Source organism: Salvelinus fontinalis, unplaced genomic scaffold (assembly GCF_029448725.1).
Source record: "Salvelinus fontinalis isolate EN_2023a unplaced genomic scaffold, ASM2944872v1 scaffold_0012, whole genome shotgun sequence".
In the NCBI taxonomy this organism is placed as follows: Eukaryota; Metazoa; Chordata; class Actinopteri; order Salmoniformes; family Salmonidae; genus Salvelinus; species Salvelinus fontinalis.
The window spans coordinates 117,203-135,686 of record NW_026600221.1 but is presented as its reverse complement, the minus strand read 5'-3'; the positions used below and the strand labels follow the sequence as shown (position 1 = coordinate 135,686).

General features: G+C 46.8%; 1 protein-coding gene across 3 annotated transcripts in view; it reads left to right on the top strand.

The window, feature by feature from the left end:
* The window catches only part of LOC129842097 (serine/threonine-protein phosphatase 5-like), a 41,514-nt gene extending 24,104 nt beyond the window's left edge, over positions 1-17,410 (top strand). Inside the window, exons 8-14 of one of the 3 annotated variants that reach the window (XR_008757460.1) lie at positions 4,531-4,673; positions 10,404-10,491; positions 10,583-10,623; positions 10,741-10,919; positions 11,127-11,208; positions 12,301-13,745; positions 13,810-17,410. Coding sequence is in view for 1 of the 3 variants with exons in the window: in XM_055910493.1 (XP_055766468.1) it covers positions 4,531-4,673; positions 10,404-10,491; positions 10,583-10,623; positions 10,741-10,919; positions 11,127-11,208; positions 12,301-12,363 (596 nt within the window). In the remaining 2 variants the exon portion in view is untranslated. Of the gene's footprint in view, positions 1-4,530; positions 4,674-10,403; positions 10,492-10,582; positions 10,624-10,740; positions 10,920-11,126; positions 11,209-12,300 lie in introns of all 3 variants that reach the window. The other 2 variants (XR_008757459.1, XM_055910493.1) reach the window with 2 other exon arrangements.
* Positions 17,411-18,484: the final 1,074 nt, after the last annotated feature.

The following is an 18,484-nucleotide window of genomic DNA, read 5'->3' as shown; positions in this document are numbered from 1 at the left end:
CTAAAACAGACTGGAGCTCTATGTTAAGTCTCTGTTGTTTATTTGACTGTTGCAGCCAACGTGTATACTGTTGAGTCGTCAGCGTACATAAACACACAGGCTTTATTTAAGGTCAGTGGAAGGTCGTTAATGAAAATAGAAAACAATAACGGCCCTAACCAGCTGCCCTGCGGTACACCGCACTCAACAGAATTTCCATGAGAGAGGTTTCCATTAAAGAAAACCCCCAGTGTTCTATTAGATGAGTAACTCGCAATCCATAACACCTAAAAAAAAAAAATCAGCAATAGCTTATGATCAATGACCTCAAACTGCACTGAAGTCTAACAGAACAGCTCCCCAATCTTCTATACATCTCTTTCAGCCAATCATCAGTCATTTGTGTCAGTGCCGAGCACGTGGAGTGCCCTTCCCTAGAAGCATGCTGAAACTGTTATTATTTTGTTTTCTGTAAAATAACTTTTTTTATTTGATCAAACACAATTATTTCCAAAAGTTTGCTAAGCAATTGTAACAGGCTGATTGGTCGGCTGTTTGAACCATTTAAAGGGTGCTCCTCCCTGACTCCTCCTACCTCCTCAGTGGTCAGTATGCTCCTCCCTGACTCCTTCTACCTCCTCCTCAGTGGTCAGTATGCTGCTCCCTGACTCCTTCTACCTCCTCCTCAGTGGTCAGTATGCTGCTCCCTGACTCCTTCTACCTCCTCCTCAGTGGTCAGTATGCTGCTCCCTGACTCCTTCTACCTCCTCCTCAGTGGTCAGTATGCTGCTCCCTGACTCCTTCTACCTCCTCCTCAGTGGTCAGTATGCTGCTCCCTGACTCCTTCTACCTCCTCCTCAGTGGTCAGTATGCTGCTCCCTGACTCCTTCTACCTCCTCCTCAGTGGTCAGTATGCTGCTCCCTGACTCCTTCTACCTCCTCCTCCTCAGTGGTCAGTATGCTGCTCCCTGACTCCTTCTACCTCCTCAGTGGTCAGTAGGCTGCTCCCTGACTCCTTCTACCTCCTCCTCCTCAGTGGTCAGTATGCTGGTCCCTGACTCCTTCTACCTCCTCCTCCTCAGTGGTCAGTATGCTGCTCCCTGACTCCTTCTACCTCCTCCTCCTCAGTGGTCAGTATGCTGCTCCCTGACTCCTTCTACCTCCTCCTCAGTGGTCAGTATACTCCTCCCTGACTCCTTCTACCTCCTCCTCAGTGGTCAGTATGCTCCTCCCTGACTCCTTCTACCTCCTCCTCAGTGGTCAGTATGCTCCTCCCTGACTCCTTCTACCTCCTCCTCAGTGGTCAGTATGCTGCTCCCTGACTCCTTCTACCTCAGTGGTCAGTATGCTGCTCCCTGACTCCTTCTACCTCCTCAGTGGTCAGTAGGCTCCTCCCTGACTCCTTCTACCTCCTCAGTGGTCAGTATTCTCCTCCCTGACTCCTTCTACCTCCTCAGTGGTCAGTATGCTGCTCCCTGACTCCTTCTACCTCCTCAGTGGTCAGTATGCTACTCCCTGACTCCTTCTACCTCCTCCTCAGTGGTCAGTATGCTGCTCCCTGACTCCTTCTACCTGCTCCTCAGTGGTCAGTATGCTGCTCCCTGACTCCTTCTACCTCCTCCTCCTCAGTGGTCAGTATGCTGCTCCCTGACTCCTCCTACCTCCTCAGTGGTCAGTATGCTGCGCCCTGACTCCTTCTACCTCCTCAGTGGTCAGTATGCTCCTCCCTGACTCATTCTACCTCCTCAGTGGTCAGTATGCTGCTCCCTGACTCCTTCTACCTCCTCCTCAGTGGTCAGTATGCTGCTCCCTGACTCCTTCTACCTCCTCCTCAGTGGTCAGTATGCTGCTCCCTGACTCCTTCTACCTCCTCCTCCTCAGTGGTCAGTATGCTGCTCCCTGACTCCTTCTACCTCCTCAGTGGTCAGTATGCTGCTCCCTGACTCCTTCTACCTCCTCCTCCTCAGTGGTCAGTATGCTGCTCCCTGACTCCTTCTACCTCCTCAGTGGTCAGTATGCTGCTCCCTGACTCCTCCTACCTCCTCAGTGGTCAGTAGGCTACTCCCTGACTCCTTCTACCTCCTCCTCAGTGGTCAGTATGCTCCTCCCTGACTCATTCTACCTCCTCCTCAGTGGTCAGTATGCTCCTCCCTGACTCCTTCTACCTCCTCCTCGGTGGTCAGTATGCTGCTCCCTGACTCCTTCTACCTCAGTGGTCAGTAGGCTGCTCCCTGACTCCTTCTACCTCCTCAGTGGTCAGTAGGCTCCTCCCTGACTCCTCCTCCTCCTCAGTGGTCAGTATGCTGCTCCCTGACTCCTCCTCCTCCTCAGTGGTCAGTAGGCTGCTCCCTGACTCCTTCTACCTCCTCCTCAGTGGTCAGTATGCTGCTCCCTGACTCCTTCTACCTCCTCCTCAGTGGTCAGTATGCTGCTCCCTGACTCCTTCTACCTCCTCCTCGGTGGTCAGTATGCTGCTCCCTGACTCCTTCTACCTCCTCCTCGGTGGTCAGTATGCTGCTCCCTGACTCCTTCTACCTCCTCCTCGGTGGTCAGTATGCTGCTCCCTGACTCCTTCTACCTCAGTGGTCAGTAGGCTGCTCCCTGACTCCTTCTACCTCCTCAGTGGGCTGCTCCCTGACTCCTTCTACCTCCTCAGTGGTCAGTATGCTGCTCCCTGACTCCTTCTACCTCCTCAGTGGTCAGTATGCTGCTCCCTGACTCCTTCTACCTCCTCCTCAGTGGTCAGTATGCTACTCCCTGACTCCTTCTACCTCCTCCTCAGTGGTCAGTATGCTGCTCCCTGACTCCTTCTACCTCCTCCTCAGTGGTCAGTATGCTGCTCCCTGACTCCTTCTACCTCCTCCTCCTCAGTGGTCAGTATGCTGCTCCCTGACTCCTCCTACCTCCTCAGTGGTCAGTAGGCTGCTCCCTGACTCCTTCTGCCTCCTCAGTGGTCAGTATGCTGCTCCCTGACTCCTTCTACCTCCTCAGTGGTCAGTATGCTCCTCCCTGACTCCTTCTACCTCCTCTGTGGTCAGTAGGCTGCTCCCTGACTCCTTCTACCTCCTCAGTGGTCAGTATGCTGCTCCCTGACTCCGACTACCTCCTCCTCAGTGGTCAGTATGCTGCTCCCTGACTCCTTCTACCTCCTCCTCAGTGGTCAGTAGGCTGCTCCCTGACTCCTTCTACCTCCTCCTCAGTGGTCAGTAGGCTGCTCCCTGACTCCTTCTACCTCCTCCTCAGTGGTCAGTATGCTGCTCCCTGACTCCTTCTACCTCCTCAGTGGTCAGTAGGCTGCTCCCTGACTCCTTCTACCTCCTCAGTGGTCAGTAGGCTGCTCCCTGACTCCTTCTACCTCCTCAGTGGTCAGTAGGCTGCTCCCTGACTCCTTCTACCTCCTCAGTGGTCAGTAGGCTGCTCCCTGACTCCTTCTACCTCCTCAGTGGTCAGTAGGCTGCTCCCTGACTCCTTCTACCTCCTCAGTGGTCAGTAGGCTGCTCCCTGACTCCTTCTACCTCCTCAGTGGTCAGTAGGCTGCTCCCTGACTCCTTCTACCTCCTCAGTGGTCAGTAGGCTGCTCCCTGACTCCTATTCCCATGTGTAATTGACCCTTCCCTAAGCCCCGCCCCCCCTTGGTTACTGTTGCAACCTTGGTCAACATTTTCCCAGGAAGCCCAATTCCCCTTTCAAACCACCGGAGGAAACCCCTCACAATGATCTCCAATGGTGTTTTTAATGCACAATGAAATGAAACACGGATCACCTCTTGCCAATCAGGAGACTCTTGGGTATGTTGTGGTTAGGGTTAGGGTGGTGGACTGTCATTACACTTGCTTCACAGGAACCTGGTCAAATTATGGTCCCGTGTGGCTCAGTTGGTAGAGCATGGCGCTTGCAACGCCAGGGTTGTGGGTTCAATTCCCACGGGGGGATCAGGATGAATATGTATGAACTTTCCAATTTGTAAGTCGCTCTGGATAATAGCATCTGCTAAATTACTTAAATGTAAATGTAAAATTAAGTGTGTAGTGTGGCTAGCCAGTGGATGGCTCACTGCAGTCAAACTGCTAACTCATTTTGGAGCTTCTCTTAAATTGTTTGTGCATGTCGACAGCAGATGAAAGTTATATTCCTAATAAAGCCAATTTAGCTCGCTAACATGCATTTGGAGAAAAACGAGTTATATTTACTATGACTAGCTAGCTACTAGCTACTGGCATTGTTTTCAATGAGAACTAACTGACCAGCTAGCTAACAAACAATTCAACTGTTATAACACTTCAACAGGCTATGTATTTTATCTATCTAAATATATGCACTGTTCAATTATTTAGCCAAATTTGAAACAATTTATTTTGGGATAAACTCTGTTTTTGCCCTCCTGGGCTTCCAAGGGTTTGAAATGTGAGCTTGTCTGAGGTGTCGGACTCGACGACAGTTGGTATCCGTCAGAGCATTGACATTTTTAATTTTGCCCCAAATTCTGGGGTGGGGCTTAGAGAAGGGTTTATTGTGTTGGTAACTAATGTCCATATGTCCCTGTGTAACTAGGTAACCACGAGACTGACAACATGAACCAGATGTATGGTTTTGAGGGGGAGGTGAAGGCCAAGTACACCGCTCAGATGTTCACGCTCTTCAGTGAGGTCTTCCAGTGGCTGCCTCTGGCCCAGTGCATCAACGGCAAAGTCCTGGTAGGTAACCCTGACCTGTGACCCCTAATCACTAGCCCAGTTCATCAACGGCAAAGTCCTGGTAGGTAACCTGACCTGTGACCCCTAATCACTAGCCCAGTGCATCAACGGCAAAGTCCTGGTAGGTAACCCTGACCTGTGACCCCTAATCTCTAGCCCAGTGCATCAACGGGAAAGTCCTGGTAGGTAACCCTGACCTGTGACCCCTAATCTCTAGCCCAGTGCATCAACAGCAAAGTCCTGGTAGGTAACCCTGACCTGTGACCCCTAATCTCTAGCCCAGTGCATCAACGGCAAAGTCCTGATAGGTAACCCTGACCTGTGACCCCTAATCACTAGCCCAGTGCATCAACGGCAAAGTCCTGGTAGGTAACCCTGACCTGTGACCCCTAATCTCTAGCCCAGTGCATCAACGGGAAAGTCCTGGTAGGTAACCCTGACCTGTGACCCCTAATCTCTAGCCCAGTGCATCAACGGGAAAGTCCTGGTAGGTAACCCTGACCTGTGACCCCTAATCTCTAGCCCAGTGCATCAATGGAAAAGTCCTGGTAGGTAACCCTGACCTGTGACCCCTAATCTCTAGTCCAGTGCATCAATGGCAAAGTCCTGGTAGGTAACCCTGACCTGTGACCCCTAATCTCTAGCCCAGTGCATCAATGGCAAAGTCCTGGTAGGTAACCCTGACCTGTGACCCCTAATCTCTAGTCCAGTGCATCAATGGCAAAGTCCTGGTAGGTAACCCTGACCTGTGACCCCTAATCTCTAGCCCAGTGCATCAATGGCAAAGTCCTGGTAGGTAACCCTGACCTGTGACCCCTAATCTCTAGCCCAGTGCATCAATGGCAAAGTCCTGGTAGGTAACCCTGACCTGTGACCCCTAATCTCTAGCCCAGTGCATCAATGGCAAAGTCCTGGTAGGTAACCCTGACCTGTGACCCCTAATCTCTAGCCCAGTGCATCAATGGCAAAGTCCTGGTAGGTAACCCTGACCTGTGACCCCTAATCTCTAGCCCAGTGCATCAACGGCAAAGTCCTGGTAGGTAACCCTGACCTGTGACCCCTAATCTAGCCCAGTGCATCAATGGCAAAGTCCTGGTAGGTAACCCTGACCTGTGACCCCTAATCTCTAGCCCAGTGCATCAACGGCAAAGTCCTGGTAGGTAACCCTGACCTGTGACCCCTAATCTCTAGCCCAGTGCATCAATGGCAAAGTCCTGGTAGGTAACCCTGACCTGTGACCCCTAATCTCTAGCCCAGTGCATCAATGGCAAAGTCCTGGTAGGTAACCCTGACCTGTGACCCCTAATCTCTAGCCCAGTGCATCAATGGCAAAGTCCTGGTAGGTAATCCTGACCTGTGACCCCTAATCTCTAGTCCAGTGCATCAATGGCAAAGTCCTGGTAGGTAACCCTGACCTGTGACCCCTAATCTCTAGCCCAGTGCATCAACGGGAAAGTCCTGGTAGGTAACCCTGACCTGTGACCCCTAATCTCTAGCCCAGTGCATCAATGGCAAGTCCTGGTAGGTAACCCTGACCTGTGACCCCTAATCTCTAGCCCAGTGCATCAACGGCAAGCCCTGGTAGGTAACCCTGACCTGTGACCCCTAATCTCTAGCCCAGTGCATCAATGGCAAAGTCCTGGTAGGTAACCCTGACCTGTGACCCCTAATCTCTAGCCCAGTGCATCAATGGCAAAGTCCTGGTAGGTAATCCTGACCTGTGACCCCTAATCTCTAGCCCAGTGCATCAATGGCAAAGTCCTGGTAGGTAACCCTGACCTGTGACCCCTAATCTCTAGCCCAGTGCATCAATGGCAAAGTCCTGGTAGGTAACCCTGACCTGTGACCCCTAATCTCTAGCCCAGTGCATCAATGGCAAGTCCTGGTAGGTAACCCTGACCTGTGACCCCTAATCTCTAGCCCAGTGCATCAATGGCAAGTCCTGGTAGGTAACCCTGACCTGTGACCCCTAATCTCTAGCCCAGTGCATCAATGGCAAAGTCCTGGTAGGTAACCCTGACCTGTGACCCCTAATCTCTAGCCCAGTGCATCAATGGCAAAGTCCTGGTAGGTGATGCTGCGTTCATAACCAAGTGGGATGGTCGTAAATACGAGTTGGGTACATACACGTTTTGAACTGGGAAATAGGTTTGGGCCATATAGCGATATCGGATATCGAAGATGATTGTCCGACATCGTGATGTGACAGACGGTGTATAGCGTATTTCAACTTGTCTGGCACCGCGCATTAAAGAGCTGGCCAGGCAGCCCACAGCAGGGCCATGTCAAGTGGCTTATTCCTTTGCTATAGCCTGCATAACCTATTTTAATAAATATGGCATAAATCTTTTACAGAATTCAGGAGAACTTAGTAGGCAGAGCTAAAATGTTCACTAAAGCTGAGCAAAATGCCCAGAAGTCTTAGGTTTTTCTATTATGATGTCGGATGATCTCAGACATATACACCTTTTTGTTTTAGCTGATGTGTAATTATTTTAAACGCTACATTTTGTATTTTCTCTCCATTTGATATGAGTTAAGTTTTTATGCATGCCGGCAAACAATTGATCTAATAGACTTTTGGGCTCTTTAGTTGAAGTTGTTTTTGAATAACATGATAGGCCTAAGGTAATAATGAGGGGTAGAACAAACAGCAGCAAGATAGAGAATCTAACGAGTAGTTTGAACAAACCTCACAGTTCATCATGCATCCCTCCTCCTCGCCTTGCGAACCAAACGGCCAAAAGCCAAATCATGCTAATTTTAAATGGCCTATCAAAAGCTTTAAGACAAGTTAAAGGTATTGTCCTAAAGTTACACTTTTCAAATAGGAACAATTCTGAAAGGCAGTCTTTTGGCAAGTCTCTCTCACAGCTTTATTTTGATTTACAAATATTACAGGCAACGAGAAGTGAAATTGAGCAAAGAATATGAAGACATCTGGAATGATTTGTCCGAAGAACTTAAAGCTGAGCAAAGCTAATGAAGGAACAACATGTATAGTAGCCTATTTCCATTTATTAACAATGTAGGCTACAACCTACCAACAACATACAGATGCTTAGGCCTAATAAGAGAGGAAGATAAGGTAAAAATGCATATCATTGAATAATGATCCAGTTCTGGGGACAGAGTTGTGTGCTCTGCAGCCGGGCCCTTGATGATTTACAACCCATCACCCCATCACACAACGCACAGCCAGTGAGGCCACTTGCGCAGATAAACAGATTTGTCTCCAAAATATATTTTGTCATGATTCCCTCCCATAGCAGGCAAGCTTACGATAAGCTCTCCTTTTAGCTGTCTCCTTTTGAGCTGTCTCCTTTTGAGCTGTCTCCTTTTGAGCTGTCTCCTTTTGAGCTGTCTCCTTTTGAGCTGTCTCCTTTTGAGCTGTCTCCTTTTAGCTGTCTCCTTTTGAGCTGTCTCCTTTTGAGCTGTCTCCTTTTGAGCTGTCTCCTTTTAGGCGGTCTCCTTTTAGGCGGTCTCCTTTTAGGCGGTCTCCTTTTAGGCGGTCTCCTTTTAGGCGGTCTCCTTTTAGGCGGTCTCCTTTTAGGCGGTCTCCTTTTAGGCGGTCTCCTTTTAGGCGGTCTCCTTTTTGGCGGTCTCCTTTTTGGCTGTCTCCTTTTAGCTGTCTCCTTTTGGCTGTCTCCTTTTGGCGGTCTCCTTTTTGGCGGTCTCCTTTTTGGCGGTCTCCTTTTTGGCGGTCTCCTTTTTGGCGGTCTCCTTTTTGGCGGTCTCCTTTTTGGCGGTCTCCTTTTTGGCGGTCTCCTTTTTAGCGGTCTCCTTTTTAGCCGCCCTATGGGACTCCCAATCACGGGCGGATGTGATACAGCCTGGATTCGAATCTGGGACTGTAGTGACGCCTCTTGCACTGAGATGAAGTGCATTAGACCGCTGCGCCACTCGGGAGCACGGGGATATACTATCAAACATGGAGGCTTGTTTTGCTCTTTTACCATAACGGTGAAATTCATTAATTTCACCTTTATTTAACCAGGTGGCCAGTTGAGAACAAGTTCTCATTTACAACTGCGACCTGGCCAAGATAAAGGAAAGCAGTGCGACAAAAACATCAACACAGAGTTACACATAAACAAACGTACAGTCAATAACACTATATAACAATCTATGTACAGTGTGTGTAAATGTAGAAGAGTAAGGAGGTAAGGCAATAAATAGGCCATAGAGGCAAAATAATTACAATTTAGCATTAACCATAAGTATATCTCAAGCTGCTTTCTCTTGATACAATAAATGTATCAACCATTTGTATTTTGTTCTTACCATAAACAACTGCTGAAGATGCCACCATGCTTGATGTCTTTTTTGTTGACAAATCAAATCAAATTTTATTAGTCACATACACATGGTTAGCAGATGTTAATGCGAGTGTAGTGAAATGCAAATGACATCGGAGAGCTGCAAGTGGTCAACTTGTTGGATGATAGAGGAGTTTCTCACTAGTAATCACCAGTTGGAGGGCCGTTCAAGTGAATTTTTCCCAGTCGTATGCTGTTATTTACGAGATGTTGTGAACACAGCATTACCCTGACCTTTAACCTCTGACCCCTAACCTTTGGCACAATGCATCAACGGCAAAGTCCTGGGCCTTTTCTCATTTCGGCAAAGGTCCGTCCTCTCTCCTCCGTGACCCGGAAACAGATAGTAGTCCAATAGTCAAGAAGAGTGTCAATTTGTTAGTAGGCGAAGGGCAGATTTCTCCCCTCATCGAGGATAGGAGTCCTTCACAGAAGTTTTGATAACTGTCACACCCCCTTTGAAGCAGTTGTTTTCTGACATACCGTATCAACTGCAAAGTCCTGGGAAGAATCCCGTTAAACTTCCAGGTGTTCAACTGGACGTGGTAGGTTCCCCCGTTAGGCTTCCGGTTGTTCAACTGGGCGTGGTAGGTTCCCCCGTTAGGCATCCAGGTGTTCAACTGGACGTGGTAGGTTCCCCCGTTAGGCATCCAGGTGTTCAACTGGACGTGGTAGGTTCCCCCGTTAGGCTTGCGGTTGTTCAACTGGGCGTGGTAGGTTCCCCCGTTAGGCATCCAGGTGTTCAACTGGACGTGGTAGGTTCCCCCGTTAGGCATCCAGGTGTTCAACTGGACGTGGTAGGTTCCCCCGTTAGGCTTGCGGTTGTTCAACTGGGCGTGGTAGGTTCCCCCGTTAGGCTTCCGGTTGTTCAACTGGACGTGGTAGGTTCCCCCGTTAGGCTTCCGGTTGTTCAACTGGACGTGGTAGGTTCCCCATTAGGCTTCCAGGTGTTCAACTGGACGTGGTAGGTTCCCCCGTTAGGCTTCCGGTTGTTCAACTGGACGTGGTAGGTTCCCCCGTTAGGCTTCCGGTTGTTCAACTGGACGTGGTAGGTTCCCCCGTTAGGCTTCCGGTTGTTCAACTGGACGTGGTAGGTTCCCCCATTAGGCTTCCGGTTGTTCAACTGGACGTGGTAGGTTCCCCCGTTAGGCTTCCGGTTGTTCAACTGGACGTGGTAGGTTCCCCCATTAGGCTTCCGGTTGTTCAACTGGACGTGGTAGGTTCCCCCGTTAGGCTTCCGGTTGTTCAACTGGACGTGGTAGGTTCCCCCGTTAGGCTTCCGGTTGTTCAACTGGACGTGGTAGGTTCCCCCGTTAGGCTTCCGGTTGTTCAACTGGACGTGGTAGGTTCCCCCGTTAGGCTTCCGGTTGTTCAACTGGACATGTGAAGACTGTTGTGTTGTCTGTGCCAGGTGATGCACGGGGGGCTCTTCAGTGAGGACGGAGTGACGCTGGATGATCTGAGGAAGATCGACAGGAACAGACAGCCCCCAGACTCTGGTAAAATCAATCAATTAATCCATATCTTTATCAATATCTTTATTGTCCTGTTTCGGACCAAGGAATAAGTTTGTTTTGTTGTTTTCTTCAGGTCCTATGTGTGATCTTCTCTGGTCAGATCCACAGCCACAGGTTTGGTGTCCAGCACCACCCTCGAAATACACTCAGTCATCAACAATAATCTGCTTCAAATAGATGAAATCATCCAGTACAGTTATCTAGTTAAATCCTCCCCTCCATCTGTCTCAGAATGGCCGGTGTGTCTCTAAGCGAGGTGTGAGCTGTCAGTTTGGGCCTGACGTCACCCAGCGGTTCCTAGACCAGAACAATCTGGATTACATCGTCCGCAGTCACGAGGTCAAGGCAGAGGGTTATGAGGTCACACACTCGGGGAAGTGCATCACAGTCTTCTCGGCGCCCAACTACTGGTAACTATGGCAACGTACTCACTATTCAATCCAACTTTAGTGATTCCGTCTGCATTGCCATAGTTAAAATAACTTATATTGTAAGACTTTCAAATGTCCACCCCCCTCTAAAGCCTTAGTTTAAGATGACAGTAACACTATTCTCTTCCTCCTTCCCCTCTCTTCCTCATCTCTCCCCCCCCCCCCCCCCCCCCCCCCCCACCACAGTGATCAGATGTGTAACAAAGGAGCGTACATCCATCTCAGTGGCTCAGACCTCAAACCACAGTTTCACCAGTTCACTGCTGTGGTCAGTACATCTATTAAATATGACCTTACTGTGAGCCAGTCCATACTGACCCAGTTCACTGTTGTGGTCAGTACATCTATTAAATATGACCTTACTGTGAGCCAGTCCATACTGACCCAGTTCACTGCTGTGGTCAGTACATCTATTAAATATGACCTTACTGTGAGCCAGTCCATACTGACCCAGTTCACTGTTGTGGTCAGTACATCTATTAAATATGACCTTACTGTGAGCCAGTCCATACTGACCCAGTTCACTGTTGTGGTCAGTACATCTATTAAATATGACCTTACTGTGAGCCAGTCCATACTAACCCAGTTCACTGTTGTGGTCAGTACATCTATTAAATATGACCTTACTGTGAGCCAGTCCATACTGACCCAGTTCACTGTTGTGGTCAGTACATCTATTAAATATGACCTTACTGTGAGCCAGTCCATACTGACCCAGTTCACTGCTGTGGTCAGTACATCTATTAAATATGACCTTACTGTGAGCCAGTCCATACTGACCCAGTTCACTGTTGTGGTCAGTACATCTATTAAATATGACCTGTCCTTACTGTGAGCCAGTCCATACTGACCCAGTTCACTGCTGTGGTCAGTACATCTATTAAATATGACCTGTCCTTACTGTGAGCCAGTCCATACTGACCCAGTTCACTGCTGTGGTCAGTACATCTATTAAATATGACCTGTCCTTACTGTGAGCCAGTCCATACTGACCCAGTTCACTGTTGTGGTCAGTACATCTATTAAATATGACCTTACTGTGAGCCAGTCCATACTAACCCAGTTCACTGTTGTGGTCAGTACATCTATTAAATATGACCTTACTGTGAGCCAGTCCATACTAACCCAGTTCACTGTTGTGGTCAGTACATCTATTAAATATGACCTTACTGTGAGCCAGTCCATACTAACCCAGTTCACTGTTGTGGTCAGTACATCTATTAAATATGACCTTACTGTGAGCCAGTCCATACTAACCCAGTTCACTGTTGTGGTCAGTACATCTACTTACTCTCATGAACCTCTGTCTCGCTCTCTCTGTCTGTCTCTGTCTGTTTCTCGGCCTCTCTCCCCTCCGCAGCCTCATCCGAATGTGAAGCCCATGGCGTACGCCAACTCCCTGATGCAGATGGGGATGATGTAGAGGCCAAGTCACTCAGTCTGACCCTGGCCAACCACATGTCTACTGGTACTGTGCTCCATGGGATCTCTGTCGCCAGGCCTGAGGAGCTCCCTTCCCCAAGACTCGTTGATCTCTGTAGTGATGGAGCTTTCACCATATGGCTGTCATCTTACTGCTCTGCAGAAATCAAAGGGTTATTGTTAAGGGGAAGAAATGGGAATTGTGTCCAGTTCCGATAATCCCTCCTGTTTCTTTCAGAGTATCCAACATGGAGGGTAATTAAGGCAGGAAGAGACTACATGGAGGGTATTTAAGGCAGGAAGAGACTACATGGTATTTAAGGCAGGAAGACACTACATGGTAGGGTAATTAAGGCAGGAAGAGACTACATGGTAGGGTATTTAAGGCAGGAAGAGACTACATGGTATTTAAGGCAGGAAGACACTACATGGTAGGGTAATTAAGGCAGGAAGAGACTACATGGTAGGGTATTTAAGGCAGGATGAGACAACATGGTAGGGTAATGGTATTTAAGGTAGGAAGAGACAACATGGTAGGGTAATCGTATTTAAGGCAGGAAGAGACTACATGGTAGGGTAATTAAGGCAGGAAGACACTACATGGTAGGGTAATTAAGGCAGGAAGAGACTACATGGTAGGGTATTTAAGACAGGAAGAGACAACATGGTAGGGTAATTAAGGCAGGAAGACACTACATGGTAGGGTAATGGTATTTAAGGCAGGAAGAGACTTCATGGTATTTAAGGCAGGAAGAGACTACATGGTATTTAAGGCAGGAAGAGACTTCATGGTAGGGTATTTAAGGCAGGAAGAGACTACATGGTATTTAAGGCAGGAAGAGACTACATGGTAGGGTATTTAAGGCAGGAAGAGACTACATGGAGGGTATTTAAGGCAGGAAGAGACTACATGGTAGTTAAGGCAGGAAGAGACTACATGGAGGGTATTTAAGGCAGGAAGAGACTTCATGGTATTTAAGGCAGGAAGAGACTACATGGTATTTAAGGCAGGAAGAGACTACATGGTATTTAAGGCAGGAAGAGACTACATGGTAGGGTAATTAAGGCAGGAAGAGACTACATGGTAGGGTATTTAAGGCAGGAAGAGACTACATGGTAGGGTATTTAAGGCAGGAAGAGACTTCATGGTATTTAAGGCAGGAAGAGACTACATGGTAATTAAGGCAGGAAGAGACTACATGGTATTTAAGGCAGGAAGAGACTACATGGTAGGGTAATTAAGGCAGGAAGAGACTACATGGTAGGGTATTTAAGGCAGGAAGAGACTACATGGTATTTAAGGCAGGAAGAGACTACATGGTATTTAAGGCAGGAAGAGACTTCATGGTATTTAAGGCAGGAAGAGACTTCATGGTATTTAAGGTAGGAAGAGACAACATGGTACGGTAATTAAGGCAGGAAGACACTACATGGTAGGGTATTTAAGGCAGGAAGAGACTTCATGGTAGGGTATTTAAGGCAGGAAGAGACTACATGGTATTTAAGGCAGGAAGAGACTACATGGTATTTAAGACAGGAAGAGACTACATGGTAGGGTATTTAAGGCAGGAAGAGACTTCATGGTAGGGTATTTAAGGCAGGAAGAGACTTCATGGTATTTAAGGCAGGAAGAGACTACATGGTAGGGTAATTAAGGCAGGAAGAGACTACATGGTAGGGTATTTAAGGCAGGAAGAGACTACATGGTAGGGTAATTAAGGCAGGAAGACACTACATGGTAGGGTAATTAAGGCAGGAAGAGACTACATGGTAGGGTATTTAAGGCAGGAAGAGACTACATGGTAGGGTATTTAAGGCAGGAAGAGACTACATGGTAGGGTATTTAAGGCAGGAATAGACTTCATGGTATTTAAGGCAGGAAGAGACTACATGGTAGGGTATTGGTATTTAAGGCAGGAAGAGACTTCATGGTAGGGTATTTAAGGCAGGAATAGACTTCATGGTATTTAAGGCAGGAAGAGACTACATGGTAGGGTATTGGTATTTAAGGCAGGAAGAGACTTCATGGTAGGGTAATTAAGGCAGGAAGAGACTACATGGTATTTAAGGCAGGAAGAGACTACATGGTAGGGTATTTAAGGCAGGAAGAGACTACATGGTAGGGTATTTAAGGCAGGAAGAGACTACATGGTAGGGTAATTAAGGCAGGAAGAGACTACATGGTAGGGTAATTAAGGCAGGAAGACACTACATGGTAGGGTAATTAAGGCAGGAAGAGACTACATGGTAGGGTATTTAAGGCAGGAAGAGACTACATGGTATTTAAGGCAGGAAGAGACTACATGGTAGGGTATTTAAGGCAGGAAGAGACTACATGGTAGGGTAATTAAGGCAGGAAGACACTACATGGTAGGGTAATTAAGGCAGGAAGAGACTACATGGTAGGGTATTTAAGGCAGGAAGAGACTACATGGTAGGGTATTTAAGGCAGGAATAGACTTCATGGTATTTAAGGCAGGAAGAGACTACATGGTAGGGTATTGGTATTTAAGGCAGGAAGAGACTTCATGGTAGGGTATTTAAGGCAGGAATAGACTTCATGGTATTTAAGGCAGGAAGAGACTACATGGTAGGGTATTGGTATTTAAGGCAGGAAGAGACTACATGGTAGGGTAATTAAGGCAGGAAGACACTACATGGTAGGGTAATTAAGGCAGGAAGAGACTACATGGTAGGGTATTTAAGGCAGGAAGAGACTACATGGTAGGGTATTTAAGGCAGGAATAGACTTCATGGTATTTAAGGCAGGAAGAGACTACATGGTAGGGTATTGGTATTTAAGGCAGGAAGAGACTTCATGGTAGGGTAATTAAGGCAGGAAGAGACTACATGGTATTTAAGGCAGGAAGAGACTACATGGTAGGGTATTTAAGGCAGGAAGAGACTACATGGTAGGGTATTTAAGGCAGGAAGAGACTACATGGTAGGGTAATTAAGGCAGGAAGAGACTACATGGTAGGGTAATTAAGGCAGGAAGACACTACATGGTAGGGTAATTAAGGCAGGAAGAGACTACATGGTAGGGTATTTAAGGCAGGAAGAGACTACATTGTAATTAAGGCAGGAAGAGACTACATGGTAGGGTAATTAAGGCAGGAAGAGACTACATGGTAGGGTAATTAAGGCAGGAAGAGACTACATGGTAGGGTATTTAAGGCAGGAAGAGACTACATGGTAGGGTATTTAAGGCAGGAAGACACTACATGGTAGGGTAATTAAGGCAGGAAGACACTACATGGTAGGGTAATTAAGGCAGGAAGAGACTACATGGTAGGGTATTTAAGGCAGGAAGAGACTACATGGTAGGGTAATTAAGGCAGGAAGAGACTACATGGTAGGGTATTTAAGGCAGGAAGAGACTACATGGTAGGGTATTTAAGGCAGGAAGACACTACATGGTATTTAAGGCAGGAAGAGACTTCATGGTATTTAAGGCAGGAAGAGACTTCATGGTATTTAAGGTAGGAAGAGACAACATGGTACGGTAATTAAGGCAGGAAGACACTACATGGTAGGGTATTTAAGGCAGGAAGAGACTTCATGGTAGGGTATTTAAGGCAGGAAGAGACTACATGGTATTTAAGGCAGGAAGAGACTACATGGTATTTAAGACAGGAAGAGACTACATGGTAGGGTATTTAAGGCAGGAAGAGACTTCATGGTAGGGTATTTAAGGCAGGAAGAGACTTCATGGTATTTAAGGCAGGAAGAGACTACATGGTAGGGTAATTAAGGCAGGAAGAGACTACATGGTAGGGTATTTAAGGCAGGAAGAGACTACATGGTAGGGTAATTAAGGCAGGAAGACACTACATGGTAGGGTAATTAAGGCAGGAAGAGACTACATGGTAGGGTATTTAAGGCAGGAAGAGACTACATGGTAGGGTATTTAAGGCAGGAAGAGACTACATGGTAGGGTATTTAAGGCAGGAATAGACTTCATGGTATTTAAGGCAGGAAGAGACTACATGGTAGGGTATTGGTATTTAAGGCAGGAAGAGACTTCATGGTAGGGTATTTAAGGCAGGAATAGACTTCATGGTATTTAAGGCAGGAAGAGACTACATGGTAGGGTATTGGTATTTAAGGCAGGAAGAGACTTCATGGTAGGGTAATTAAGGCAGGAAGAGACTACATGGTATTTAAGGCAGGAAGAGACTACATGGTAGGGTATTTAAGGCAGGAAGAGACTACATGGTAGGGTATTTAAGGCAGGAAGAGACTACATGGTAGGGTAATTAAGGCAGGAAGAGACTACATGGTAGGGTAATTAAGGCAGGAAGACACTACATGGTAGGGTAATTAAGGCAGGAAGAGACTACATGGTAGGGTATTTAAGGCAGGAAGAGACTACATGGTATTTAAGGCAGGAAGAGACTACATGGTAGGGTATTTAAGGCAGGAAGAGACTACATGGTAGGGTAATTAAGGCAGGAAGACACTACATGGTAGGGTAATTAAGGCAGGAAGAGACTACATGGTAGGGTATTTAAGGCAGGAAGAGACTACATGGTAGGGTATTTAAGGCAGGAATAGACTTCATGGTATTTAAGGCAGGAAGAGACTACATGGTAGGGTATTGGTATTTAAGGCAGGAAGAGACTTCATGGTAGGGTATTTAAGGCAGGAATAGACTTCATGGTATTTAAGGCAGGAAGAGACTACATGGTAGGGTATTGGTATTTAAGGCAGGAAGAGACTACATGGTAGGGTAATTAAGGCAGGAAGACACTACATGGTAGGGTAATTAAGGCAGGAAGAGACTACATGGTAGGGTATTTAAGGCAGGAAGAGACTACATGGTAGGGTATTTAAGGCAGGAATAGACTTCATGGTATTTAAGGCAGGAAGAGACTACATGGTAGGGTATTGGTATTTAAGGCAGGAAGAGACTTCATGGTAGGGTAATTAAGGCAGGAAGAGACTACATGGTATTTAAGGCAGGAAGAGACTACATGGTAGGGTATTTAAGGCAGGAAGAGACTACATGGTAGGGTATTTAAGGCAGGAAGAGACTACATGGTAGGGTAATTAACCTGTTATGGCTGCACGCTGAATATTGAAAAAACTGGAAAATGTGTGCACATTTTCAAACGGCCTCCTAAGAAACTTTTTATTTTCCAATATGCATATATTTACTACTGTTGGATAGATAACAGTCTGTAGTTTCTAAAAAGGTTTGAATTGTTTCTCTAAGTCGAACAGAAATATTTTTACAGCCATTTTCCCAGCCGAATTGAGTTTCCCAAAATGCGATGTGTCTCTTTAAGACCTTCTCTATAAAAGGCCATTTGACTTAGGACCATAGGGACACGTCAGAGGCGTACCTTAGACTGTAATGCGGAAGTGAGAATTGAAAGGGGTCGAATATCTCGTCCCTGGACTGAATAACAGAACTTCTTGTGAGACATGCGCAGTTAAAATAAAAATCCGGGCGCGAAGGATAATTTGATCTCGGCTTCTGGAACAAGGTAGGTAACTTTGAATATGATGCCTGACTACGATATTATTTGCTACATGTCACAAAATCATCCTAAAGGTTGTTTTTTCAATATACTTTAATTATATTATTGCAATTTATTCTGGACTTTAGATGTGAAACGACGGAAGAATTTTTTGAAGAAACGCTTTCTGGCGCAGCAATGCTACCGTGCTAGCTAACCAAAGAGGGGAATCCTTCGTTCTGGAACCCAACTAAAGACTCTACTGGACATTGGACCCCGTTACAACATTCTGATGGAGTACCAAGAAAGATAAGACCCAATTTGGGATGCTTTTTCATATATATGTCGAACTGTTGAATGCTAACGCTGCTAACTATGCTAGGCTAGCGCTTGACTAGAATCAATGCTGCCTTATGCTAGCTTATGATGTTAGCTAATATAACGATATATTGTGTTTTCGCTGTAAAACACTTCAAAAATCGGAAATGTTGTCTGTATTCACAAGATATCTGTCTTTCATTAGTTATCCACCATATGTTTTTCTGAAATGTTTTATGAGGTGTAATTAGTAGCCGACGTTGGTGTATGTATTTTCTCTGGCTACTCCCGGCTGGATTCAGACTCTAGCTATGTGTTAGCATTTTTGGGTAGCATCAA